Here is a 25,816-nt window from a genome sequence, read left to right on the forward strand (position 1 = left end):
TAAGGACATAAAATATCATTGTTTAAGGAAGTTATAGTTTAAAATATTGGCCCTTCTTCTGCTTCCTTCCTCTTGTCTATTCTCATGAAAAAAGAAGAGAACCCTAATGCCAAACAAATATTCATACTTGCGATTTCTGGGTTTGCAGGCAATGAGAAACAAGCTGAATTGCAAATAGGGTATCCTACAGATGTAAGGCATGTTGCCCATATTGGTTGGGATGGTCCTTCTGTCACTCCTCCCAGCTGGGTAAGATGCTACTTCTCAATTCTTCCACCTATCCAATCGTATAAAACTGTTAGTAAAATAATTGTGGGAGTAAATGGGTTCCCAGATGAATGAATTTAAAAAGGCACCATCTTGCGGAACCTACTCTAAAAGAATTTTCTTTGATTTGAATGATGGTTCTTATAAAGATTTGGTGGGCGTATTTTTATTAGTTAACCAAAACTGTGTCTAATTGAGTGATTCATAAGTTTTTTAGATCGTCGTCAAAGAGGAGATAAAGGTTCAAACTCAGCAGCCCGGAGTACGGCGGACTTAGCTAAACCATCAAGACACCCGTCGTCAATCGAGTCTCCAACGGCCAGAGAAAGGTCGGAGAGACACAAAGCAAGGCGGTCTTCAAAGGCGAAGGACTCCTCCGATGAAAAAGAAAGCAACAACGAGTCACCCACCTTAAGCATACCGGAGATCCCAAGGACCGGGCGGCGGAAGAAAACAAGCAGAACCAAAACCCAGGTTGCAGGAACACACGAGTCCGCATTTTCCGATCCTGGGGCGGTATCGGCAACGGGATCCATATCAATATCGGAGGACACGGGTCTGTGTCAGACACCTTAAGATTGGAAGACCAATGTGTATGCGCATTTGATTATAGATGAACCCGTGGCTTGAATAGGGATTCTAAGCTTGTAAAAAGATTCATAGAATTCATGTATGAAGAACATCAGCCTCCAATAATCTCAGCAAGAAAGCTACTCATTATTAAAATTTCGACATTCTTTTCCTCGAATGTTTGAAGAACATCAACTCCTTTTCATCAAATGTTATACGTGCACGCTTTCATTTTGCGGCAAACAATACTTCCTAGTATTTGCAGTAAAGAGACAATCAGAACCGCATAGATCTAATGAGAAAGAACAATCACCAAGAAACGAGTGATCCATCATGAAAAAGGAAAAATTGAAAAGCAACTCAATATGCGGCTTTCACTGCTTTCTCTGCAGCATCATCCAGATCTTCTGCTGTTATCAATGTCAACCCACTTTCCTGAAGAGCCATAAGCAACCACAATAATTTAGTTACCCTCAGTTGATAAATAGAAGAGCAAACCTTCAGTTATAATTGTAATTGTCCGTTTTGACCCATTATGCCGTCGGTCTCACGGTTTTAAAACGCGTCTGTTAGAGAGAGGTTTCCACGCCCTTTATAGGAATGTTTCGCTCCCCTCTCCAACTAACGTGAGATCTCACCCAAATTATAAAAAACAACCCACAATGGAAGATTTACCTTCAGAATTCTTTTTCCTTGGTCAACGTTTGTACCTTCAAGCCGAACAACCACGGGCACTTTGAGGTCAACCTTCATTACAAGGTCATATCCAATCTTAGAATAACATGTTCATGAAGCATATATCTTGCCAAGTAAACAGAAAAGACGAGAGTAGCCTATACATGCGGATTTTATCAAAAGCTCAATCTTCAAAATCTTCCAGCAATATATTTTTATTTAAAACAAACAAAACTTTGCACTAATATAGTGAAAAGTTATAAGGTACGAGAATTCAAAAAAAACATCAAACCCAAAGGAATCCGAAAAACAGAGAACATATCCCTTTTCAGCTCATCCACCTATTCTAACACAGACTTGCAAAAGGACTAAGCTGAAAGCTCTTCATTAGGCTAGGCTTCAATTTCGAAAATATGTTTGGCACTTGAGCATGGATGAAGGGTAATTGGGATATATTTCAAGCTTCTTGATTCAAAGTGATACATTATCCTCAATCCCCATCTCCCACTAGAAGCTTTTCTTTTGTTTTCTTATTTTAAGCAAGAGACAGCTTTTCATTGAACAGATGAAAAGAGACTAGTACTCAAGAGATACAAAACTCAAATGGAGTGAAATAAAAGAAATAAAATTACAAAGGAAAAACTAAAGCATTCCAATAAAAGCTTTTCTTGATGTGCAAGTGTGTATTTCAAAGCTGAAATACCAAAAACAGCAAGGAAAGCAATCTAAGACGTACTGCTGAGGATGGAAACCAGAAAATGCATGTTTTACCTGCTTGGCAGCGTTGACAATTCCACTAGCTATGACATCACATTTCATTATTCCACCAAAAATGTTCACCAAAATTGCTTTGACTTTCTCATCAGAAGTCAATATCTTAAATGCCTCAACTACCTGCTTGACAAATCTTAGCTATTAACCCAACGATTATGGCAATTGAGTAAAAATATAACTATGAATAAATAAATAGCAAGAGTGTTTTGGAGACTTCCTCGCACATTCCACAGATACGCCCATGAGTGGTACCAAGTAAAACATTCTCAACTGCAGATGATGAGTGGCAGAGCCACGATGGCACTTATTTAATGGTTTCATTTTTTATCTTCGTTTTTTTTTTTTTTTTTTTTTTTTTTTTTTTTTTTTTTTTTTTTTTTTTTTTTTTTTTTTTTTNTGTAGATAATATTTTTTTTTCTTCAGTTTCATCCATAAATTCTGGGGTTTTTTTTTCTTGATATAAATATGCAGATGGAAATATAAATAAATAAATCAATTGTGAAATAACAAATGAAAAATAAGAACTTTTCAAGAAACTACTTGAATGTTCTCCAATTTCTAGAAACTAAACCATGCTTTCTCTAATGAAGAAAAAGAAACTCCATAAAGTATTTTAAGTTTCAACCTACAACTCTTGTTCATTTTTTCATCAATCCATAATCATACTTCCTTTTAATAAAACTAACATAAAATTAAGAAGTCATATTATAATTCACATGAATGCAACAAAAATTATGTTTTATATTTTCTTTTTTTAGTTCAACTTCATGTGGGGTGAAAATTTGAGCATCTAATCTTTCTGTCTAGGACATAATGTCTTAACAAATTTAGATACGTTCAAGATAGCCTAAAACATTTTTTTTTTCGTCGATACGTAATAATACTTTATTTTAAACAAATTAATATTAAATTATGAAGTCATATTTTTTACTCAACAAAGAAATATCAAGAAGTATAGGGCTTTGGAAGAGAAGATCAGTTTGCTTGAATTATTTACCTGCCCTTCAGAAGCATTTCCACCTACATCCAGGAAATTGGCAGGCGTTCCCCCATGCAGCTTAATTATATCCATTGTAGCCATTGCTAGTCCTGCACCATTGACCATGCAACCAATTTCTCCGTCTAAGCCAATGTAATTTAGATCTGCTTTGGCAGCATCAACCTATTGGAAAAGATCAAGAAAATCAAAAGAGACTTATTTCACTGTTGTTTTGCTTCATAATACTCACACACAAAGGCACTCATGCACATCCTCTTAGGAGAATGTTGAACCGACAGCGGAAGCTGAAAGTCATTTTAAATGACAAGTGTTTAGGTGGCACACAAAATTTTACTTAGATTTCAAGGATAAAAAAACACGTCTCCATGAAACCTTTTTATCTTTTTTATATTTGAGTGTTGGGCTAAGATCGCGCACATCTCAACTAATCTCATGGGATAACTACCTGACCTTATAACATTTGGTTGTCAATTGTTAATAAAATTTATAGAATATAAGATCCTAAATAGGTGGTTACTATGGTTTGTACCCATTTCTTTTAAGTCCCGTACTTTTTCGTTGGCCCCAATAACTACTATGCTAACCCTTAGTGGTTGTCTGTCTCCATGCAACCATGTGCAGTGAGGGCTCCAAAAAAATGATATCTCTTGTCAAAATCCTGATGCAGTACAAGATTATTGCAGATCCCAGCCCAAACTCCATAAAGAATTTCAGGATTATAATTTATGTTATTGAATACATGATAAATTACATAATAAATTAAAAAAAAAAAATCTGGGACTGGAGAGTGGGTGAGGATTCCTTGAAAGTAATAAGGAAGTGTTTAAAAGAACCGCAATGATCAAGGTCGGTTGGGTTCAAAAGGTTGGGGAATCAAATTAAAAATTTGCTGGTATAGTTACTGAACCACCTTGAAGTTAGGGCAATTTTCACAAAAAGAAAAACTGATTGATTTTATTTTCATATTGATATCTCCATAGAATCAAGAAAGTATTGTCCTCTACATAAAGAAGGAAAACCGGACCTCTCGAGGATCCTCCTGAGTTGGATCACGAAGAGCAAATATTGCTTTTTGACGGAATGCGGCATTATCATCGAAGTTTAGCTTAGCATCAGCAGCCACCAGCTGGTTTTCAGAAGTCTCCGCCATGGGATTTACCTGGAACAAATCAGGTCGTTGGGATCATCAGATTAACGCTCTAGAGTGGAACAAATCAAGCAATATGTAAATTGCAAAAAATAAAGTTAATAAAGTTAAAACTTACTTCCAGTAACGTACAGTCACATTCACAGAAGAGTTTATACAATTTCTTCACTTGTTCAATTGAATCCTTTCTATCAGCAGTCTTGGGAGCCAAACCATCCACGACCTTCGCAGCATCTTCATCTGTAATTCCTTGGAAAACATCAATAGGTACCTTCAAAAGTAGAAAGAAATGGTTGGGTGAGGAATCATTAAGTGGCACAAATGTCAGAGGAAGAAAAGGTTGCACTCCTTTGGCAACAATGCCAAACATGCGAAGACGCAATAACAACCTTTATAATCATATCTGGGAAGTTCTCAGCAAGATCTTCGATGCTAGTTCCACCCTTTCTACAGGCAATTATAAGCTGAAAATAAAGCAAGTTAAAAATTGTTTTATTTAACATGTACTTTGTAACCAAAGTATTCCTTAGGATACACCTAAGTTAAGAAACAGAATAACAAAACTGAAATTCACTGCAAAAACAAAGTAGGCATAAAATTTTAGAAACAAACGAGCTATAGCCACATGTGGTAATGGAACATACTGGGCCAGCAGTTATACGATCCAGAGTGATAGCAAAGTACATTTCGTTGGTAAGTGACAACTTCTCACACAGATAAACCTGCATTGAAATATACAAAGAAAAGAAAGAAATTCAAATTAAATTAGTCCTGTTAAAACATTTAGATCTTTACTGTATAAGCCCCATGAAAATCGTGTCAAATCTCACAAATAAAAATACAAGTCACTCATAAGTTATATACAAATACCAGTGCAGAAAAACAGAGTACATCAGATCTATTATAGCTAGACATTTACATTATTCAGGAAGATTAAGCATAAAAGAACTTGAGGGATTATACAGAGTGAAAAGACCTATAATACCTTGCTCACAACTTTTCCCTGGGGACCAGTTTGTTTGGTGACAAGTATCTGGCCAAGCATCTTTCCTGCAGACAGATGATGAAAAAGAGGGGGCAACAATTTTATTGAAATACTCCATTCGCGTCGTCAATTCCACACTTGAGCGAACTTAACCGGATAAGTAATACTTAATTTGATAAGATACAATAGACGACTTGGCTTTCACAAATAATCCTGATACTAGTTCCAAGATGTCAGGAAATATATATCTATATGTAACCATCCAATGATAGGAAAAACACTGATGGGTTTTTTGGTAGAACTAGAAATCTTCAAATAATTTGAAAACTGAGAACCTTATAGAAGGATGAAAATATAAAAGGGCATCCTACCAGCATAATCTTCAACCTGATCCACCTTCACAATGTGAACTCCACCCTTTAAGCCGCTTTTGAATGTTCCCAAACCTCTTCCACCAGCCAAAATTTGACTTTTAACGACCAACTGCACAATATCAGATTTTGTTTAATGCTTCTCTTAACTGGCTAAGTTTTTGCTAATATATTAAGTGATGTTACCAATATCTCCTAAGAACTTAAGGGCACACAGTTGCACAGCCTATAGAACAGATCCTAAACAAAAAAAAGGTCATACTCTAACTAAAATGGTTTCTATTTTTCGTGATTTCAAAATTTGCAGACGCCCAAAGAAAGAAACGTGGCATCGTGGGACGATAAAAAGAGACTGGAAGGCACATGCTTACCTCTTTCGCATCGGGAAAAGCAGTTTGCACTGCGTTTTTTGCTTCATCAACAGAAGAAACAGCAATACCCTTGGGTACATTGATCCCATATTTATTCATCAGCTCAGCCCCCTGATCTCCACAATAAAAATAAAAGAAGTTCGTGCAAAAAATCAAATCTCTTTCACAGATTTCAAATCAACTGCAATAAGCAGCCAAAAAAAAAAACAAAAGTCCTCAAAATTCTAGGAGGGTAAACATGCCCCGAGATCAGAATCCAGAACGTGCTAATAGTAAAAGAAACTATCCGAAAAAAATCACCTGATACTCATGGATGTTGAGACGGCGCAGCTGTTGTTGCTGCCATTTGCCTGCAACAGAAAGAGATCGAGAGACGAGCTTATTGAGCAACCCTCTCACCATGCTTTTTTGAGACGTGTACGAGAGAATTATCGATACGATCTGCAGAAGAACCTTCAGAACCAGGCACTGGAAGCAGCTCTAGGATCCGCCGGAGACGTAGCAGAACGAAATGGGTGCGCTCTCTTTTTGCCGGAGGCAGAGAGATCGTTTCGGAGAGGGGGAAGTAGCGGACCCCTAGCCCCAGAATTTCTTTTTTATAATATACAATTATTTCCAAAATTAGTTTCCGTGTATCGAACTTTACCGATCTTTTTTATTTTACCATACTTAACTCATTTTTCTCTATTGGGATTTAGGAACAAGTAAATCAACATTCAACCTAATAATTTAACCTAATAATATTTAAAATAAATTAATGAAATTTTTTTACGAGGATATGAGAAACTCTCCCTTGTAGATGCGTTTTAAAATCGTGAGGAGAAGCTAAGAAGGAAAAACTCAAATAGGACAATATCTACTAGCGGTGGGGTTGGACTGGAGCCACGAACGTGGCTCATTAGGGCATACGTAATAGACAACCACACAACATAAAATCCTCCAAGTCCAATAACGCAGGGGCTTCGTAACCCTAGACATATTTTTATTGGAAGGAGTGATCCCACTGGAGCAACCACCTCAAAACTAGCTTGTTAAATTGACACCGAACAACAATTTGTCAAGATTCCAACAATAAAGTCGATCTTACATAAGAAACTTAACCGAACAACAAGTTATAAAAAAATAGATCTAAAAAATTAGATTCAATATACTGTAATCCTCTTTTCCCTCCCTAATTTTTCTTTCTATTTTCACCCCGACACTCTCTCTATTTAGATTTTGGTCCTTGCGTACAAATAAAAAGAAGAGTGAGTTAGGCTCACCCGACTTTTGTTAGAACTTTAGAATACAACAAAAAAAGATTCTTCATTTCCCCATCTCCACACCTTCATTTTCTCTCTATAAAACACCTACCTTTAATTTTTCTTCATATGGGTATTTTATTTGTATTAAATATGGATTCAAATAGACAAACTTTTATTTTATTTGTAGCAAATGACCAAAAATCATCTCATGTCCTTATTTAAATATCAACTTTAACATAAATAATAACTTAAAAAAAAAAATGGTGGATTAAATATACACCATTATTAAAAGATCATGAATTAATTTACAACTTAATACCTTATTTAAATTTAATTTAACGATAATTTCCACATGCTTCTTCCTTTTTCTTGGAGTTGAAAGTTCTGTATCTGACCCTCAAATCATTTTTGAAGAAAAATATTAATTGACATATATGTTAGTTAATTCTCTTTATTGAATTAATTATAATATTAAATTATTGTTTTTGGGTGGATTTTTAACTGATCTGTATTATATTATTTTATTAAATATTAAATAAATTAAAACAGATCGCATCGGGGTGGTGGCGCAGTTGGCTAGCGCGTAGGTCTCATAGCTTCGAGTTATCCTGAGGTCGAGAGTTCGAGCCTCTCTCACCCCAATTTATTTTTCTATATTTTTTTCTTCAACACCTTAACTAAATCGTCATGTCGTTTAAAAATATTGAATAAAGTATGGTAGCCTTCGATTCTTCTAGCACGATAAGTCTGGATTTTGAAACTAAACTCTATTCAAGTTTTTAGAAGTTTTATTTACGATTCCTACGAGCTTAATGAAGTCTCTGTCTTGATCAACTAAGTAAATGGAGCTACTATCTTCAAGAAAGTCTGCATAAACAGTCAAATTCTAATTTCAATTTAGATTTAAGTGAGTTAGATTAAAATAATTAAGTTTAAAACTCTGGTGGTTACATATCCAATAGGAATCACGCGAACACCAAGGGTCAGTTACAGAATTTTACCAATTAATTTTAAACTCCAAGAGCACCGTTGTCAAGGTTGTAGTTATGGTGTTTGATGGGGAATTCATTATCAAGATCGTGGAGAAAATGGTAACATTGTATCCAACCAGAGCGGATGAAGAACGGCAAAAAACTTACCAATATTTGAAGTTAAAAAAACATGAGTCCTTCGTATCTATAGAACTGGCAAAAAGTTCAACAGCAATTCGAGTGATCCATTTAGATTAAGAAACCTCAAAACTAAGCTTGCATCTGTGTGTGTCTAACATAGCAGAGGCAAACCCAATGAAACAAAAAGACCCTAGAAGGAAAATTGGAAAATTTCACTCCTAAAACATCGTACAACCTATATGGCTCTCACACAATAGCATTGGCAGCACTAGCAATTCTTGGCCACAGATCAGCACATTCCTTCCCGATGGGGCCGGTAATAGCCGAACCTGCAATCAAAGGAAACAATGTTGTAATACTTCCATCTACCAGTGCCATATCGTACAGTAAGAGAGAAATAGGGGCGGGTTTCTATCGACTTAAGCACATACAGGTTCATCATGAAGAGTACTACCAAGGCTTCATGAAGGACCATCAGTTAGTTTACCAAATAAATTTGCAATCAACTATATTGCCTAAAGATATAATACATTAAATATATTCCTTAGGCAGAGGCTGAAATTAAAACCAGTGAATTGTTCAACTACGAAGTTAAAACAATTAGCCCTCATTCCATCTATGAGTTGTTATATCATCTACTTTTTCATTGCGCTCTCAAAAACCAAGCCAAGTAATGAAAACTTAAAGGAAAACAAAAAAAATTCTTGTTTTGTTTTTGAAATTTGGCTAAGAAGTCGAATGTTAAATTAAAAAAGATGAAACTTGTTCTTCAACCCAATGCCTCGCTCGTATAAAAATACAACAATAAAAATTAATATTTCGAAATATAAAAAATAAACATTACCTTTCATTTCACCCTTAGGATTGACAATAACACCAGCGTTATCTGGAGGAAAAAAAAAAACGATACATTCATGTCAGAAAACACACCAATTATTTTTGAAGAAGGTAGGATATTGCAATTGCAATATAAGTACGATAAATAGTATAAATATACAGTGTATTCATTCTATGCACTATCCGGCAATTCAATTGGTAGGAGTGACTTACTTCCCCAGCCAACAATTCAGAGATAAAAATCTCAACAAATGACAGAGAAAGAAAACTTCAAAGTACAGGGGTGTAGGGTGTGACCCCATTTAAAGACTTCAAGTTCTTGAAATTTTGAAGCAAAACAAGGTAAGAAAAAAAAAAAAAAATCCAACTCATTTTAAAATAAACATCAGTAGCTATAATTACTTCAATTCAGATCTTGCGGGAATTATTTACCATAGACAAGGAACAATTTTAAACTCTAAATCATGTCAACAACCAAAGAACTGAAGCGTTCCTGATTGCATCCACACCAAATACCCAATCAAACTAAATCAAATTAAAGAATGAAAGTCAGCAGTTTTCATATGCTTAGACAAAAAAATCAGTAAACTTATCTTTCTATAAGCTTACATGTTAGATTAGCTAAAAAGAAGCAGCTTATTTCAATTTAAGAAGAACACAAGAACGATACTATAACAAAAGGCCTTCAACCTCTTTATGACTTCCAATTTAGCGCTGCCTAATGGAGGGAAAAAAAAGCCCAAAAGAAATAAAATTGAAAAAATGATGGAAACATGCAAAACCTTCGAAATACATGAAGACACCGTCCTTTCGGCGCCATGGCTTGCGCTGCCTAACAATAACAGCAGGCAAGACCTTCTTCCTGAGATCAGGCTTGCCCTTCTTGACGGTGGCCATAACCATATCGCCAACACATGCGGATGGCAACCTATTGAGGCGACCTTTGATCCCCTTCACTGAAATGATGTATAGATTCTTAGCTCCTGTGTTGTCAGCACAGTTGACAGTAGCAGCCACTGGAAGACCCAGTGACATCCGGAACTTGTTCCCGGCGGATCCTCCCCTTCCTGTGGGAGCAATCAAGTTAGTTCGAGCATAGGAAATCAAAATGGAACAAAAAATAACACAGATTTAATTCAGTTTAATCAATGAGACGCCATGTAAAAACAAAGAGTAATGAGGAAGAAGAGAACCTCGCTTCGACATTGCTGATGAACTTCGGCGTCTCTCCCGCGGCCTCTTGAATGGCCATTATATATGCATGACGCCACTTTCAGAGCTCTAGGGTTTCTGGGTGGCACGAAAGTTAGGGTTTTTTACATAACTACCCCATCAACTATAGCTATTTTCACAAATGCCCCTGGCCTATTATTATTTACCGCAGTTATTTTATTTAACGCAAACATTTTTTGGTATAAACAATATTGAAAAAACAATTTAAAATTTTGTCGAGTGACCAAAATTTGGTAGAAGCCCAATCTAACAGGTTGGGATTGGGCTGGGCCGATTTACAGTGGACAGGCCCAGTATGGCATTATAATGGAGAAGGGGAAAACGGTAATCTCCATCGCCCTTCTGCCCTCGACTCCTCAAAAATCAAGCAGAGGGAGTCTCAGCTCCTTTTCTCTCGAATTCTCAATTAGCTTCGCATTTCAAGGGCACACCCATTTGTTTTTTTCTTCCATCAACTTCCACTCCCTCTCTCCACTCCACACCCTCGTCTTCTTCTTCCTTTCGGTAAGTTCTTCTGCTTCCTCTTCTACAACTGCTCCTCGATTGGATGTTCTGGAAGTTTCATCTTTTTCTATGGCTATTATGTTTGTTGGTCATGTTACTGCTCTGTTATGTTCGCAACTGATTGTATGTTATGCTATGCTCTTCTGCGCCATTAATTTTTTTGTTTTATCGTTAAATTTCCATGTCTTCTTTGTTTTTGGGTTTGATTCAAACTAATGTACATACCAGAGTTGATGCTTCTGAAGTAAAGGGGCTGCTGTTTAATTCAAGCACAATGTCTTTTGTTTTTCTGGGTTTAGGATTCTAGCTTAATTTTTGAAGGCCACCTCCTTCTTCTTTGTCTTTTGTTCCTCTCTGCATAAATTTTATGCGATAGTTGTTTAAATGCATGCAGTTAGGCTAGCAAAGAATTATTTTTGTAGTTTAAGCATGGGGGACAGTGAAACTATAGTTGCCCAAACATCTGAATTCATGAGGTATACATCTGCTGGCTATGTTTCGAGTGGCTATGCTGATAGCAGTACAAATCTAATTCCTCATCCCGGCGTTTTTCTATCTGTGATCACTGGAGACTTTAAAGTTACACCTATATATGCAGATATGAGTGATGGCAATGCGTATGTTACGGATCCCAATTCTATTCAGCAAGGAAATCATGTTGGTGAGGTAGATGAGGCGATGGTATCTGTAGGAGTGACTGACCATAGTCAGAATAATGCTGTATCAGAAAATTCAGCAATGGAAACTGCTGAAGTAGTCAGTCATGATTCTTCTTTAAATGGAAGTGTTGCAGCTGTATTGGACAATGCCTTTTCTGTTGAGAACGGGAATGCTGTTGAGAATACCAACGAGGCTTCTGAGGAACAACACTTTGTTGATGGTTCTGGTATGTGTCTCTCGTTTTTTTGTTTCCTGCATTTCATGAGAATTTCATTTGGCAATAAGCATTTTAACAAATGGGGCAGGCAAAAAAAAAAAAAAAAAAAAAAAAAAAAAAAAANGGTTCTGCAATTTTGAGGGCACACGAAGAAAAAGTGTTATGTTTCTGAACTCTTAAAAGTAATGAAGCTTCTTGAGAAGCAATGAAGAGTTCTGCATTTTGTTTCTTAAAGATGTGTCCTCCTATCTTTTCAAAATCTTAAAAAGCTTTTCCTTCTAAGCATATAAAGGCAAGTAGATAGTACCCAAACACCTTCGACTATGAGGCAAGATGAGATATCCAAAATATGCATATATTCGTAATTAAATATCAGAGGGACCTAAATACTTAAAATCAAGTATCTGATGGATAAAAAAAGCACATACATTGTGATCAATGATCCTAACAGTGCTTTAGAAGCAGTATTTGAATTTCATTTAGATTGTTCTGCTCTTTAATGGATCTTGTATATGGATACAGTTTAGACTGTTGGTAGCTAAAAATGGATGTTTCCTTAGAATGGAAAAGAAAGTAAATAGAAATTGATGGTACTCTTTATCTGGATGATTAGTCTCTCGATGGTAGCATTGTTTCTCTTAGTATTAGTTAGTCCCTTGGGATGGTATATGCTTCATGCTTTTAAAGAGGTTCTGGAGTACTTATTGCTAGGATCCTGCTCATGTCTTGGTACATACAGCCACGTCATTTACTTCCGTACGCTTCAGCCAAATTATTTGCTGCTCATAAAAAAAATTATTTCTTGTGTGAAATAAAATAAGCTTGTAAGGTTCGCTGAAAAGGGGCTTGAAAGAACATCAAATATACATTTTATGTTAAAAGTTAATGTTTTTCCGGTTTTCATTCATAGATGAATTTTCGATGAAACAGCCTTCAAAGGGAGAATTCAAAAACTTAAAACTAGCAACCATAAATCCCAGAAATAACAACTACCTAGACCTCAAGCCCACTTGCAGCCGTCTTTTTATTTGATAGGAAGAAGAGTAATACCAACTTGATTAACGTAATCTAAAAAATCTTTTTCTTCGAGAACTAGAGGTTAAGGGCCTTGGCTTAGAACCACTCTCAGTGGGATTAGATGAACAAGAAGGATTGCTGAGAAATAGGGGTTAAATCCCTGTCTTCAACTTCATTGGAAAGAGAAAATAAACCACCTTCAAAGTTGTCTTCCATAAAGCCAACATTATAATAAAGAGAAGACTGTAATTGCAAAATAATTCAGGGTGGTTTGAGACATTATATATTATTCTACTATCTTCTTAACAAGTTCTCGACTTTCTAGCATTAGTTTAGCTTTAGCTTAGGTTCTAGTCACATTATCATTTCCATGATTATGAAACATTTACACGTTTTTTCCTGGATCTGAGGAACCTTTAGTTTGGCTTACGTTGCTGCTCATCTTCTCTTTTGGTTTCCTCGTTATCATTATTATGACTCAATTACTGCCTCCAAGCGCATTTTGATCCATTATTGTCTTTGACTTTTTGTTTGATACCTTGGTTTATGGACGTGAGGCATTATTCACTCTCATGTTGCTGGTCAGGGTGAGAGCTTGTTCTCGACCTTTATAAATATATGAAGAAAATAATGTGCATATTTAGGTTACATTGTCGCTAAACTTCTTTCTATTTGATTACTGATAACAGTAATAACTTGTTTTTGTTGCCTAATATTTCCTCACCTTTTTTTGGCAGTACCTCCATTATCTGCTGAAGAAGATAGACTGTGGAACATTGTGAGGGCCAATTCTCTTGATTTTAATGCTTGGACTTCTTTGATCGAAGAGACAGAGAAGGTGGCAGAGGTATGCAAGAATGAATATTAAAAAGTATTATGGTTTACCATTTTATGGAAAGACTTATTCCAGTTTTGGATTCTTTTCAGGATAACATACTCAAAATCCGGCGAGTTTATGATGCCTTTTTAGCAGAATTTCCTTTATGCTATGGTTATTGGAAGAAGTATGCAGATCATGAGGCACGGTTTGGTTCAACTGACAAAGTTGTTGAGGTGTATGAACGAGCAGTGCATGGGGTCACCTACTCGGTTGATATTTGGCTGCATTACTGCATATTCACTCTTAGTACATATGGAGATCCAGAGACCATCAGAAGGTATAGCATTCTGTTTTCCTATTTGCATTTCCTGGTGTACCAATACTATGACTCTTAGTTACTTGGACCTGATAACAATCTTCTTCTCTTTGCTTGTAACCTCTGTTTAGATGGCTGTACCAGTGATTTCCTACATGTAAGGTGGAAAGATTTGATTGAAATATAGATTGGAATTGCATGTTCCAATGTGCATCCCATGATATGGGGTTACAACGTTATATGCCTTTTTTAAAGTTATTTTTAATAAAAGATGTAGTGTCAATTTCCCATCGTCTATTGTGGATTATGCCTTAGTCTGTAGTTATGGTGAACTACAGCAGTTGTTTAACCTTGGTCCACTGAGATGCATCAATATACAAATTGCTGCTGGGAATATCACGTTCAGTTATGGGCTAAGATGGCCTCTATCATTGCTTCATTCACGGACATAATTTGATTTTTAGGAAGGTAATTGCAGCATGCTGAAGTGTCATATGCTGTTAGAGTAAATTGTTCCTTCACCTTCAACGTTAGTGCAGTTGTTTCTGTTTTGTGAATACTTTGCACCACTTGATGATCTTTAGTTACTTAATAACCTTTTCCTGGTTGATGATATTTCAGGCTTTTTGAGAGAGGATTAGCGTATGTTGGGACAGATTACCTCTCCTTTCCCCTTTGGGATAAGTATATTGAATACGAGTACACGCAGCAGGAGTGGGGTCGACTGGCTATGATATACACACGTATACTAGAAAATCCAAATCAACAGTTGGATCGGTATTACAATAGGTGAGTCTTGCGAATCCGGACAATATTACTGTCTGTCATAATAATTTGGTATTGCCTTTTCCGGTGATCTTAATTCTTTTGCTTTTGAACTTGGTTGCTACTCTTAGATGTACTTGTCATACTTGCTAAGTCAACATTTTGTTGCAGGCTGGGGGTTATACACCCTTTTGTTGTCTTAATTACATTCTGTGTCAGGGAAAGCTATTCAGATAGATGGTTGTATGTGATTGATACTAATCCATATAGCTTTGTTAAACTTCTTTCCTTAATAAATAATAAAAAATGTCCTTTTCCCTTTGGATCACGATGCAAATGTGTTGCAGCTTCAAGGAGTTGGCTGCAAATCGGCCATTGTCAGAGTTGAAGAGTTCTGAGGAGGCTGTATTAGATGTGCAATCAGAGGCTGGTGATCAAGTAAATGGGGAGGAAGGTCATCCTGATGCCACGGAACCATCATCTAAAACTGTAAGTGCTGGCTTAACAGAAGCAGAGGAGTTGGAGAAGTATATCGCCATTAGAGAAGAAATCTATAAGAAAGCTAAAGAGTTCGATTCTAAGATCATTGGTTTTGAAACAGCTATCAGAAGGCCCTACTTTCATGTTAGACCACTAAATGTTGCAGAGCTTGATAATTGGCATAGTTACTTGGATTTTATAGAACAAGAAGGAGACTTAAACAAGGTACTTTAGTTTGTTTCTTGTTTTAAATATGTTTATTTTTTTTCGTTTTTAGTCGTCCTTGTTATATATTGACTTACAGTTAAAAAATATCTGCTGCATCATATGCTTTACTGGCTAAACCATTGGATGAAGCAACTATTTAATCGGGAATTTGAACTGAGACTAAAGCAGGGGCCTTCAATTTGGTTTCTTTAAGGCTAAGTACTTCGAACTCTCATTTATCAGTGGAGATTCTAGGTTCATGATGTGTTTGTACAGTAACTTTTTATTCTTTTTAAAATTCCAATGTTATGCATGCAGGTATCTTATCTTCCTAACCATCTGTCTGTCAGGCAAGGAGGGTCCCTCATTTCATATTTGAGGGGCCTCTCTATTCTACTGAGGAGTATTTCTGTTGCATATCTCTTTTCTGTTTCTTATCACATCTTTACATAAGGAATTTTAAATGTGAAGACCGTTTTATATGTTTTTCCCTTTTTCTTGTTTGAATTTTTTGTGAATAGGTGGTGAAGTTATACGAGAGATGTGTTATTGCTTGTGCCAACTATCCTGAATACTGGGTTCGGTATATTTTATACATGCAAGCAAGCGACAGTATGGATCTTTCCAATAATGCCCTTGCTCGAGCAAGCCAAGTTTTTGTCAAGGTAGGGAATACATGCACCTACCATTTACCTAATCTTATGACAATTGGTTGTAGTTATCATGATTAAGGATGACCTAATCATGATCCTACATAGCTTATAATGTATCAAGAGGCTTACTAGTCAAAAGGTTTTGGCTGGGCCACACAAGTTGTGGGCTTCCACTGGTGTACTTAGGGTTGTTTCCTCTTCCTGCATCCTCTTTAAGTGAGAAACTCAACTATCATTAACTAGTACAATTATCACCTAATGTATGCTTACAAATTATAATATTTGGTTGCAACAATGACTAGTACAGTAAAATGTGCATTGATCAATTTATTTTCACAAAAGGTTTGGTTGAAGCATTTTGAGAAAGACAGAGCATAGTCAACCTAAGTCCACCAGTAAATCAATATGGCATGACAATCAATGTTAGTGCATTTTCCAAATAATCAAAAGACAGCACCAGTTTCCAAAAATTTATGACCTAGCTTGTTTTGACCAAGATACTAAGACATTGTTGACAGAAATATTTGTTTGTACTTTTTTAAACGTTTCAATATTCTCATACAGTCTTACTTTATGAGTTATGAGAGACATTAAGATGTATGCTTTTATGTATATTCACTCCAATTTATATTATTTGGGAAATTGGAGATTCAAGGCATAAAAACATCCTTATTTTCATGGGCTGTATTGTATGTGAAAAAGGTACTTAAATATCTCTAGCCCTTGTGTCCTTCTCCTGTGTACATAACCCTATTACATCTCGATTGTAAGCTCTGTTAATGTGGATTCATTTTTCCTCCCTATATGCAATTATTTTGCTTTATGAATTATTGCTATATCTTATTTTTGAAGAAAAGTCCCAGTGTATTATTTTATACATTTTCTTAATTAAACAAGTTCGAATAATGTTTGACAGCTTGCTGGATTGTAATATGTATTCTCTAATGACTATGTTAGTCAGCTGGTATCCCTAGATATTGATGTCTATGATGCATGGAATGGTAGACCTTTTTTAAAAAGTTATTTAGTTTGGATTTTAAGTTAATATGTACATGCATCCCAAACTTCAACAGAGACGACCGGAGATCCATTTATTTTCTGCTCGGTTCAAGGAGCAGAACGGGGATATTGCTGGTGCTCGAGCCTCTTATCAACTCGTGCATACTGAAATTTCACCTGGCCTTCTTGAAGCAATTATTAAGCATGCTAATATGGAACATCGTCTGGTGAGATGTCTTAAATAAGTTGTGATACATAGTGATGCATGGATTTTTAAATTTGGCCGTTTGAATTTTCAGGGAAACCTGGAAGAGGCATACTCTGTATATGAACAAGCCATCGCCATCGAAAGAGGAAAAGAACATTCTCGTGCATTACCGCTGTTATATGCTCAGTACTCGAGATTTCTGAACTTGGTATGTTTGCTGAAATTATGGTCCCTCTGCTTGGAGATTGTTCACATAATTAAGCATTCTGCATTTGTCCTTTCATAGTTTTCATTATGCTTCTTTACACCTCTAACTTAAATGGGGAACACTAAACACATTTTGATTAATAATATAGGTTTTGAAACTACTGGCCTTTTTTCTTTTTTTGTTGATACTGATGCACAGCTTTTGAAGGGAAGTATTCCCCAGTTGTGCAAAGACATTTCGTTTATATTAAAATAAAGAAGCTTGCTATTTTTTCTTTGGTCTTCTCAATTTTTTGAGCAGTCTCTTCTGGGGGCATGCGATTAGTTGAATCAGCCTTTTTCTTGATTTCTGGAGCGTTGTTTTCTTAGAATCTTCTCTCTTCACTGTGTTGACAGGTATGTAAGAATGAAGGAAAAGCTAGAGAAATTCTTGATAAGGCAGTTGAGCATGGTGAATTATCCAAACCGCTCATTGAGGTACTCCCTCTCTTTCCATATTTTGAAATATTTGAATTTAATCTCATAACTGTTGCTTTCCTGCGGTTAAATGAAACCTTTTTGCCTCCATGATTCATCCAGGCCTTGATTCATTTTGAGGCAATTCAGTCAGCAGCAAAGAGAATTGATTATTTAGATTCATTAGTTGAGAAGGTCATAGTGCCCAATACAGAGAATGCATCGGTCGTGAGTGCTTCAATGAGGGAGGAGTTATCAAGCATTTTCTTGGAGGTACAAATAAAATTCATTATGTTTGCAGGGATAAGGCTTTTGAGGGTTGATAGACGTAATTGCAAGTTAAATATGAAGAATTAACTTCTTGGTCATGAGTATACTAGGAATTGTTCATTTGTTTTGGTTGACCTTACATTGATACAGATTGATAAGATTATTAAGTAGAAAGGTCCCTTGTTTTTCCACCTTAATTTGGATCTCATTCCTCTTTGGAGTTGTCAATATCTCCATTGCATGTATAATATTCTGGTACAGAGCAACACCAAGTTGAAGTATTTTAAAGGTAGAAAGTTCTTATTTGATGATGCCGAATACCGGAAGTAGATGCTCACGACATGAAATCTTTCTCACATTTTCTTGATCAGAAAATCTTTCTTCCATTAAAATACGTTTGGATTGTATTTTCCTGAATGCGCTCATGAATGATTTTGCAGTTTCTGAATCTCTTTGGAGATGTTCAGTCAATCAAGAAGGCGGAGGACAGACATGCAAAGCTATTCATTTCACGTAAGAGTACATCAGAACTGAAAAAACGCCTTGCGGATGATTATTTAGCATCTGAAAAAGCAAAAATGGCCAAATCCTATCCTAGCGTTGCTTCGCCAGCACAATCTGTGATGGGTGCTTATCCAACTGGTCAAAACCAGTGGGCAGCTAGCTATGGTTTACAACCGCAAGCCTGGCCACCTGTTGCTCAAGCACAGGGGCAACAATGGGCACCTGGTTATACCCAATCGGTAAATGCCTTTTTATCTTTCACCCTTTTTATTCTTCATATAACAAATAATGGAACATTTCACACAAAAGGTCTAATTGCCCTTGTTATGTTTAGTAAATCCCGTCACTACTTGTGGAAGGTAAAGGCGAATTCACTTGTTTCTCTTTCCATTCCATGTTTTCTGGTTTCTATATACTTCATTTCTACCCTTCCAGTCACATAACAGTCATTTGACTTGCGTTATTTCCCCAAAAAGTAAAGAGCAGAAAAGAAATAACCCTTCTATTGTTTCCTCCCGTCTACATGAATACAGGCCTCGTACAGTGGGTATGGAAGCACATACACGAATCCACCAGTGTCCACATCAGTGTCACAAGCCTCCACTTATGCGACCTATCCTCCTACATACCCTGTCCAGGTATTAAATCCTTCTCATCTCCTGTTAACTCCACAATATTTTGTTAGTTGGCCTGTTTCAAGAGACGTAGAACAATCATCTGTTTTGAGTTTGATGTGTTTGATGAGTACTTGAACTCCAAAATCATATTTTTCATGAAATGTTGTGTTTATTTACAGCAGCAGGCATATTCTGCACAGAGTTACGCCCAACCGACTGCTCAAGCAACAATTACACCATCACAGCAGCCAGCTTCAGTGGCTCAGCCGTATTACGGGAGTTACTATATGAATGGATGAGAATTCCCACTAGTTCATTCGTAACTGTAATCTAAAATTTTCCCCTCATGTGCGAGTACAATCTACTGACATCCTGTAGCTTTGTTTCTTAGGGACATATGGGTATGGTATAGCTAACTCAAACTAGGGGACAGTTCTAGAATTCTCTTCTGCCCAATTCTTCCCGTCTTTTTTTTTTTTTTTTTTTTTATGCCAATTAGATGTCGTGGTTTGGATATCAGAATTTTCTATTGATTGAGAGTTAAGAAAGATAGTGATTTCGACCCAACTCTGTTTCTTGCGAATGTTTATTTGGCAGAACCGATTATGTGGTGTGCTGATGGTTGGCTTAAGCTCCTTGCCTTGCATTGTTTGAGTATTATATTAATCAAATTACAAAACTCATAGATACCTCGTAGGCGAAACATATTAATGAATGAATTGCTTATACCTTAGGAAATCATAATACATTTTAAAGTAAAATGTTTTATATGTATGATTATGCGTATGACTTTTAATTTTGCACGAGAATGTATGTAACCAATTAGGTCACTATGTTAATTTTTATTTCAAATGAAACTATAATTCGTACTTTTACTGTCATCAAAGAGATTATATTTATTTTTTAATGTACGTTTTAAATTCCTTACCATTATTTCACAAAATGTTAAATTTTTAATAAGAAAACATAATTAAACTGATTTTCTTATATAACCTAATAGATTCTCACTTCTAATGGATAAAAATTAAATTAAATTAAATTTGAATTTGTTTCTTTAAGAGGAAGAGGGGGCATGCAGTAAGGAGAGTCTCTAATGAATAAAGAAAATGGTAAATTACCATTTTTTTTTCTTCTGATAGTAGATATTTTTTTTTCTCAATATAACAAGGAGAGTCTCTAATCAGTAAAAAATATCCCGTAAAAGTAATAATGTATTCTAACCTTGAAAAAAAAATATCCTAGCAACTTACAATTACATGTAATAAAGGGTTTGAGCCAAAAAAAGAAAAAAAAGAAAAGAAAACCTAATCAAATCAACACCAACATTTTCCAAGTAGTTTGACCGCAGTAAAAAAAAAAAAAGAAAAACTGTCTTTTACCCACTCAAGAGCTAAACCTTATAGCATTACATTTTCCCGGGTCGAGCCGGGTCATTTAGTGGGCTGACCCGCCCACCCGACAAAAACCCATCGCGGCAAGAGAGAAGCATGCGAGACATCTGGGCCGTTGATATGGCGATGGGGCTAACGTGGCAGTGTTGATGGAGAGTGGGGCCCAGATATCCAAGGGCCGTGATTTGATATCGTCGTTTCCGATATAAATAAAAGCGAATTGTTGGAGTCTCTCGAGTGTCCGAAATCAAAATCCCTGCGCTTCCCCCTTACGTAGATAGATCTGCTGCTGCCTTTGCCTTTGCCTTTGAGGTTTTTCCTTATCGCCGTCTCTCTGATCTCCGGCTTCCTTATCGGCAGCGCAGTCTCCGTTTCTTATTCTTTCGCGGTTCCCTTCGACCACTGCCTCCGTATACAATCCCTGATTCTCCATTTCTAACAACATTAACACATTTCTTAACTACTCTCCCTAGGGTTTTCTGCTTCCTTTTTGTTTTTTGTCCCCTTGGATCTACCCACCTTCGTACTTACGCTACTAGGTTTTAGGATTTGGGGATTTGCATGCTGCCCTCCGTCAACTGAGCTTTACTTTTTTTTTTTTTTCTCCGCTTGTTTACAGTTGCGAAAATGGCAGCTTATTCTGGATCTGTCAGTGCTGTCCAGGTCTCCATCTTCTTCTTTTAACCTTGCCTTTACATATCTTGACTGCAATTGTTTTTGTTTGTGTTTTTGGTTTATCTAATGGGTGGATATGGATTTTTGAGATGGTGCAGGTAGGGTCCTACTTTGTGGAGCAGTACTATCATGTTCTTCGGCAACAACCTGACCTTGTCCACCAGTTTTACAACGATGCTAGCTCCATGATTCGGGTTGATGGGGATTCCTCCGAGACTGCCTCCACAATGCTGGTATTTCTTGCTTTTTAATTCTTATGCACGCGTCACAATTTTGATACTAGTGAAGGATAGGATGGTTTGGCCGTGTTTGAGTACTATTATTTTGTTATGTTTTGGTTGGAATTGGTGATTTCGTCATTTGTTGATTCTCAACGCTGGCAACTTTTTGGTTCTCATGTTTCTTATAGATTCTAACATTTTTTTTATCAGTACGTAGTGTTAGCTATTACTCTTCATTAGGGTTTAAGCTATGAAATGTCATTACGGGATTACTGGTTTAATGGGTTTCTGAATCTTTCACTAATGCGTTCGGTCAAGAAAAAATAAACATACGCACCTCTTCATTGCTTGCTTGTTTGTTGTGACAAGCTATATTTCTGCATGATATAACTTTTTGTTACTATTATTCACTTGTTATTTTTCTTCTGCAGCAAATACATACACTTATCATGTCACTAAATTTCACTGCATTTTCAATTAAGACGATCAATTCGATGGATTCTTGGAATGGGGGTATTCTGGTAGTGGTTTCAGGTTCTGCAAAGTCCAAAGAGTTCAATGGGATCAGGAAGTTTGTTCAGACCTTTTTTCTTGCTCCTCAAGAGAAGGGTTACTTTGTTCTTAATGATATCTTTCATTTCATCGAGGAGGAGATAGCTCAGCCCAATCCGTTGCCTGTACTATCAGAAAACAAATTTGAATCTGAACTAAATGCTCCCAGCTCCATTCCAGAGCCACCAGGTACTTTATCAATATGATTGAAGAATTAGGCAACAAATCACTAAGCTTTTTAATTTTTCCTATGTATGGAGAAAACTACTTTTGTCATAGCCATGGTTAGTGGATTCTTTCCCCTTCACATGGTGCACTTGATCTTTTGGAGCACTTGTATTTATGAACTTTAGAAGATTTCAAAGATTAGTGATAGTTGAAAGTGAACTTGTATGTTGCTAAAATAGTTTCTACATGGATCATTAGTAGTATCCTGAGTAGTTCAGCCGGATATTAAGACTATACTTCTCTTGATTTCGTTTTGGTAGTGTCCGACTATGTTTTGGAGGAGAATGCAAGAGATTATGAGGACTCAGTTCATGTAGAAGATGATCCAGTTGATAAATACAGCCTTCCTGAACAACACCAACAAGAAGAATTTAAAACTGAAGTTCTTGTGGAGGAGGCCACTGTGGAGGATTTAGTTGCTTCACATCCAATTGTAGTTAATAGTGTGCAGGAGCCTCTTTCTGCAGTGATTGATGAACCCGTTGGAGAGCCAGAAAAGAGAACTTATGCTTCCATAGTATGTGCACTCTACCATAGCTCCTAGTGCTGGTTCCTGTGTTTGCATGCTATCTGCGTCTGTTGTGTGTGTGCAATGACAACATTCCATCAAGCCATAATCATTTATTAGTTAGTTTTTGTGACTATAAAATAATCTACAGAGTTCAGGGTAATAAAATGGTCGTAACATGAACCTCACCAAAAAGAGGAATACAAAAGTTGGGAAGCTATATGATTATGATTTTCTTTCATCCAAGTCATAAATTGGAGATATCTTACGGCTGTCATTTTTTCAGTTATTACAGCTTGAGCTGGATATTGATCGGTGGTACAGATGTGATATTTTTTTCTTATGTGTTGATAATATTGAAACTATGTAGTTAAGGGCTGCTAGAGCGGAATCTGCACAATCAGCTATGCCGCAATCATCATTTTACCCGAGTGCTCCAGCTACTTCTGAGTGGAACCATACTCCCGAACCTACCCCACAACAGATAAACCCTGCACCATCATATGCCCCTGGATCTGGAGCAGATGCAATTGAAGAAGGTTTTGGTGTGGAAGATGGAGGTCAAATTCTTGATTCATTTTTAAATTATGGAGTTTACTATCTAAATCTTTGGAATAGTATGAAACATCATTTTTTTTTTCTGTTTGTACTCCATTCTTTATTGTTGTATGAGGTTATTGATCTTTTAAGGTTTTACAGGTGGGATTTTAATCATTTTTTATTGGTTGCTTTCAGGACCCATATTTTTACATGAATTTTTGCATGACAGCTCTTTATTTTATCTTGTAATTCAGTTTTCTGCATGCTGCTTGAAATAACCATGAAAAGGACTCAGGGAGAAGTATTGTTATAATGGATGTTTGCGTGAGAAATGTTGTCTGTGTTTTTGAGGCGTTGAAAAAACATTATTGTATTTTGTGTAGTTTGCATCCCAAAGCATCTGATTGGTTGTTTTATCGTTCTTTCTTCAGGTGAACCGAAATCTGTCTATGTTAGAAACTTGCCACCTTCTGTTACTGAAGCTGAAATTGAGCAAGAATTTAAATCTTTTGGCAAAATTTTGCCTGATGGCGTATTCATTAGGTCTCGAAAGGTCAGTTCCTTACTTTTTGATGTTTGTTGGTTAATCTTTAATGGCTAAACACAGATATCTTTTTTGTTCAGGAAATTGGGGTTTGTTATGCATTCGTGGAGTTTGAAGATATTCTTGGCGTTCAAAATGCCCTAAAGGTTAGACATTTTATTTTGTTTTGGTTTCTGTGACAGAGACAAGCCAAGTTTGTTTTGGTTTTTACGTTTCTTTCCCTTGTAAAATATAAATCTGTCATATTCTGCTGCAGGCGTCTCCAATTCAAATAGCTGGAAGGCAAGTCTACATTGAGGAACGCAGGCCAAACAGCGGTGCTGCTCGAGGAAGTAAGTGCAAATATACCTTGTTTCGTTATTTTCTGGTTTTCTTATTCTATCTTTTTGCATATATGTGAAACCTTCAAGGTTTCTGCCTTTTAAGTCTATGAGTTAGAATGTGTCTGAGCTCTATATTACTGGTGTATTAGTCAGAATAATGCAAAGTTCAACATAACCGATTTGAAAAGATAAAACTTTAACCAGGATATAAGGGCCCTTGCTCATTGGTTCTTGTTGAAACAAAATTCTTCAAATAGCTTTTTTTGGGAAGGCATGTAAGCCAACCCTGTGTTGACAATAGTTATGCCGCCCAGTCCAGTTTATATATGCCTTTTCTAATTCTTAATAGTAGCGTTCAGTGAGCACTTTGCTCCCAACTAAACCTTTGCAAATGACAATTTATTTACATTGGCTTCACATGGATGGTTTATGATGCATTTTATTGTTTCACGATCAGGAAGGGGAAGAGGAGGCAGAGGCAGTTACCAGTCAGATGCACCCAGAGGACGATTTGGTTCTCGTGGTGTGGGCCGAGGAAGCAGCCAGGATGGCAGTGACTATGGTAGGTTGAGAGGCAATGGATTCCCTCAGCGAGGGTATCACAAGTTTCAATAGCATCATCAATCATCTACTTTGTGCATATCGTCCATCATGGAGATGAAAGCGTGGAAGAGTTTTTGATATGAAGGTGTGGGATACGAGAGAATGCAGTGTCTCGGGTGTGATGAGAGAGAGAGTGGTTTAGGGAATTGGTTTGTAGTTTGTGTTTTGAGGTTGTGAGGTTGACGTTACGTTAGTAGAAATGTTAATTTGTGAGGAATTAATTGAAGAAGATAAGATGGTAGAGATTTTTCCCAGTTGGATAGTTTTTGAGATGCAATTCAAGTGGGGAATTTTGGGATTTGAAGTAGAAGCAGTTAGGCTATGCGAGGGGGAAAGACTTGGAAGATAATCCTTTTCATCAATCCTATAATGAACTTGTTTCCTTTTGCTCTCTTATTCTTTGTTTCTTCACTTTATGGAACAAACTTTGAAATTTACAATAAATTATACTAAAAAGTCATTTTTAAAATTTATAATAAATATAACACCAAATTTATATTAAAGAGATGGTCGGTTTCAACGAGGGGGTGTACTTTCAATTTGACAACCTGGACCAATCCAACCCGAATAATGGTTGGGTTCATTTTTTATGAACCTTCGGTTTTCGGTTCATGGGACAAACACTTGGGTTGACCCGAGCAACCCGATCCAAAATAAATATATAAAATATATTAAGAATTTTAAAGTATTAATGAGTTTGCTAGAGTGGTACTCTGGCTGGTATAGTCACACTCACGCATTTAAT

The 25,816-nt window shown here is 36.5% G+C and overlaps 4 protein-coding genes and 1 non-coding gene across 6 annotated transcripts; 3 read left to right on the forward strand and 2 right to left on the reverse strand.

The window, feature by feature from the left end:
• Positions 1 to 955: 955 nt before the first annotated feature.
• On the reverse strand, positions 956 to 6,746 carry LOC111778409 (succinate--CoA ligase [ADP-forming] subunit beta, mitochondrial). Its single transcript, XM_023658205.1, has 12 exons — positions 6,461 to 6,746; positions 6,161 to 6,271; positions 5,790 to 5,901; positions 5,419 to 5,483; positions 5,078 to 5,155; positions 4,823 to 4,897; positions 4,552 to 4,704; positions 4,311 to 4,445; positions 3,284 to 3,448; positions 2,284 to 2,406; positions 1,513 to 1,584; positions 956 to 1,272 (listed from the first exon to the last, which is right to left on the reverse strand). Exons 1-12 carry the CDS (start codon positions 6,560 to 6,562, stop codon positions 1,198 to 1,200), a joined length of 1,266 nt encoding a protein of 421 aa, XP_023513973.1. The 5' UTR covers positions 6,563 to 6,746; the 3' UTR covers positions 956 to 1,197.
• Positions 6,747 to 7,961: 1,215 nt separating this feature from the next.
• Positions 7,962 to 8,045, forward strand: TRNAM-CAU. The gene is given in 2 exon segments: positions 7,962 to 7,999; positions 8,010 to 8,045. It is a non-coding gene; the product is annotated as a tRNA-Met (tRNA).
• A 485-nt stretch (positions 8,046 to 8,530) lies between these two features.
• On the reverse strand, positions 8,531 to 10,652 carry LOC111779300 (60S ribosomal protein L23). Its single transcript, XM_023659422.1, has 4 exons — positions 10,547 to 10,652; positions 10,136 to 10,420; positions 9,361 to 9,402; positions 8,531 to 8,845 (listed from the first exon to the last, which is right to left on the reverse strand). The coding sequence occupies exons 1-4, from the start codon at positions 10,557 to 10,559 to the stop codon at positions 8,763 to 8,765; spliced, it is 423 nt and encodes a 140-aa protein (XP_023515190.1). The 5' UTR covers positions 10,560 to 10,652; the 3' UTR covers positions 8,531 to 8,762.
• Positions 10,653 to 10,919: 267 nt separating this feature from the next.
• LOC111778471 (pre-mRNA-processing factor 39-like) lies at positions 10,920 to 20,053 on the forward strand. Of its 2 annotated transcripts, XM_023658321.1 has the most exons (14): positions 10,920 to 11,090; positions 11,689 to 11,976; positions 13,722 to 13,831; positions 13,912 to 14,141; positions 14,742 to 14,909; positions 15,233 to 15,590; positions 16,094 to 16,237; positions 17,299 to 17,451; positions 17,524 to 17,640; positions 18,036 to 18,116; positions 18,219 to 18,368; positions 18,806 to 19,108; positions 19,403 to 19,507; positions 19,666 to 20,053. In XM_023658321.1, the coding sequence occupies exons 2-14, from the start codon at positions 11,691 to 11,693 to the stop codon at positions 19,783 to 19,785; spliced, it is 2,325 nt and encodes a 774-aa protein (XP_023514089.1). In that variant the 5' UTR covers positions 10,920 to 11,090; positions 11,689 to 11,690; the 3' UTR covers positions 19,786 to 20,053. The 2 variants fall into 2 exon arrangements, with proteins under 2 accessions (XP_023514089.1, XP_023514088.1); XM_023658320.1 differs by lacking the exon at positions 10,920 to 11,090 and having other exon boundaries at positions 11,505 to 11,976; positions 19,669 to 20,053.
• A 1,062-nt stretch (positions 20,054 to 21,115) lies between these two features.
• On the forward strand, positions 21,116 to 25,467 carry LOC111778835 (putative G3BP-like protein). The gene is made up of 9 exons (XM_023658816.1): positions 21,116 to 21,540; positions 21,651 to 21,785; positions 22,205 to 22,514; positions 22,814 to 23,070; positions 23,432 to 23,621; positions 24,033 to 24,154; positions 24,226 to 24,291; positions 24,402 to 24,477; positions 24,926 to 25,467. Exons 1-9 carry the CDS (start codon positions 21,505 to 21,507, stop codon positions 25,081 to 25,083), a joined length of 1,350 nt encoding a protein of 449 aa, XP_023514584.1. The 5' UTR covers positions 21,116 to 21,504; the 3' UTR covers positions 25,084 to 25,467.
• The last annotated feature ends 349 nt before the right edge of the window (positions 25,468 to 25,816 follow it).

The sequence above is a fragment of the Cucurbita pepo genome, chromosome LG17, assembly GCF_002806865.2.
Source record: "Cucurbita pepo subsp. pepo cultivar mu-cu-16 chromosome LG17, ASM280686v2, whole genome shotgun sequence".
Taxonomy (NCBI): Eukaryota; Viridiplantae; Streptophyta; class Magnoliopsida; order Cucurbitales; family Cucurbitaceae; genus Cucurbita; species Cucurbita pepo.

Bases quoted from the DNA above. Each gene is read 5' to 3' on its own strand.
- LOC111778471 (XM_023658320.1), top strand. From the start codon at position 11,520: ATGGGGGACAGTGAAACTATAGTTGCCCAAACATCTGAATTCATGAGG. The intron at 14,142-14,741 runs GTATAGCATTCT...ATGATATTTCAG, and splicing joins GATCCAGAGACCATCAGAAG to GCTTTTTGAGAGAGGATTAG. The intron at 18,117-18,218 runs GTACTCCCTCTC...TGATTCATCCAG, and splicing joins TATCCAAACCGCTCATTGAG to GCCTTGATTCATTTTGAGGC.
- LOC111778835 (XM_023658816.1), top strand. From the start codon at position 21,505: ATGGCAGCTTATTCTGGATCTGTCAGTGCTGTCCAG. The intron at 21,786-22,204 runs GTATTTCTTGCT...TTTCTTCTGCAG, and splicing joins AGACTGCCTCCACAATGCTG to CAAATACATACACTTATCAT. The intron at 24,292-24,401 runs GTTAGACATTTT...ATTCTGCTGCAG, and splicing joins GCGTTCAAAATGCCCTAAAG to GCGTCTCCAATTCAAATAGC.
- LOC111779300 (XM_023659422.1), bottom strand. The intron at 9,403-10,135 runs GTTTTGCATGTT...TTTTTCCTCCAG, and splicing joins TGTCTTCATGTATTTCGAAG to ATAACGCTGGTGTTATTGTC. The intron at 8,846-9,360 runs GTAATGTTTATT...CTTTGATTGCAG, and splicing joins TCCTAAGGGTGAAATGAAAG to GTTCGGCTATTACCGGCCCC.
- LOC111778409 (XM_023658205.1), bottom strand. From the start codon at position 6,562: ATGGTGAGAGGGTTGCTCAATAAGCTCGTCTCTCGATCTCTTTCTGTT. The intron at 3,449-4,310 runs GTCCGGTTTTCC...CTTTTCCAATAG, and splicing joins CTCAGGAGGATCCTCGAGAG to GTTGATGCTGCCAAAGCAGA. The intron at 1,273-1,512 runs GTAAATCTTCCA...ATGGCTCTTCAG, and splicing joins AAGGAAAAAGAATTCTGAAG to GAAAGTGGGTTGACATTGAT.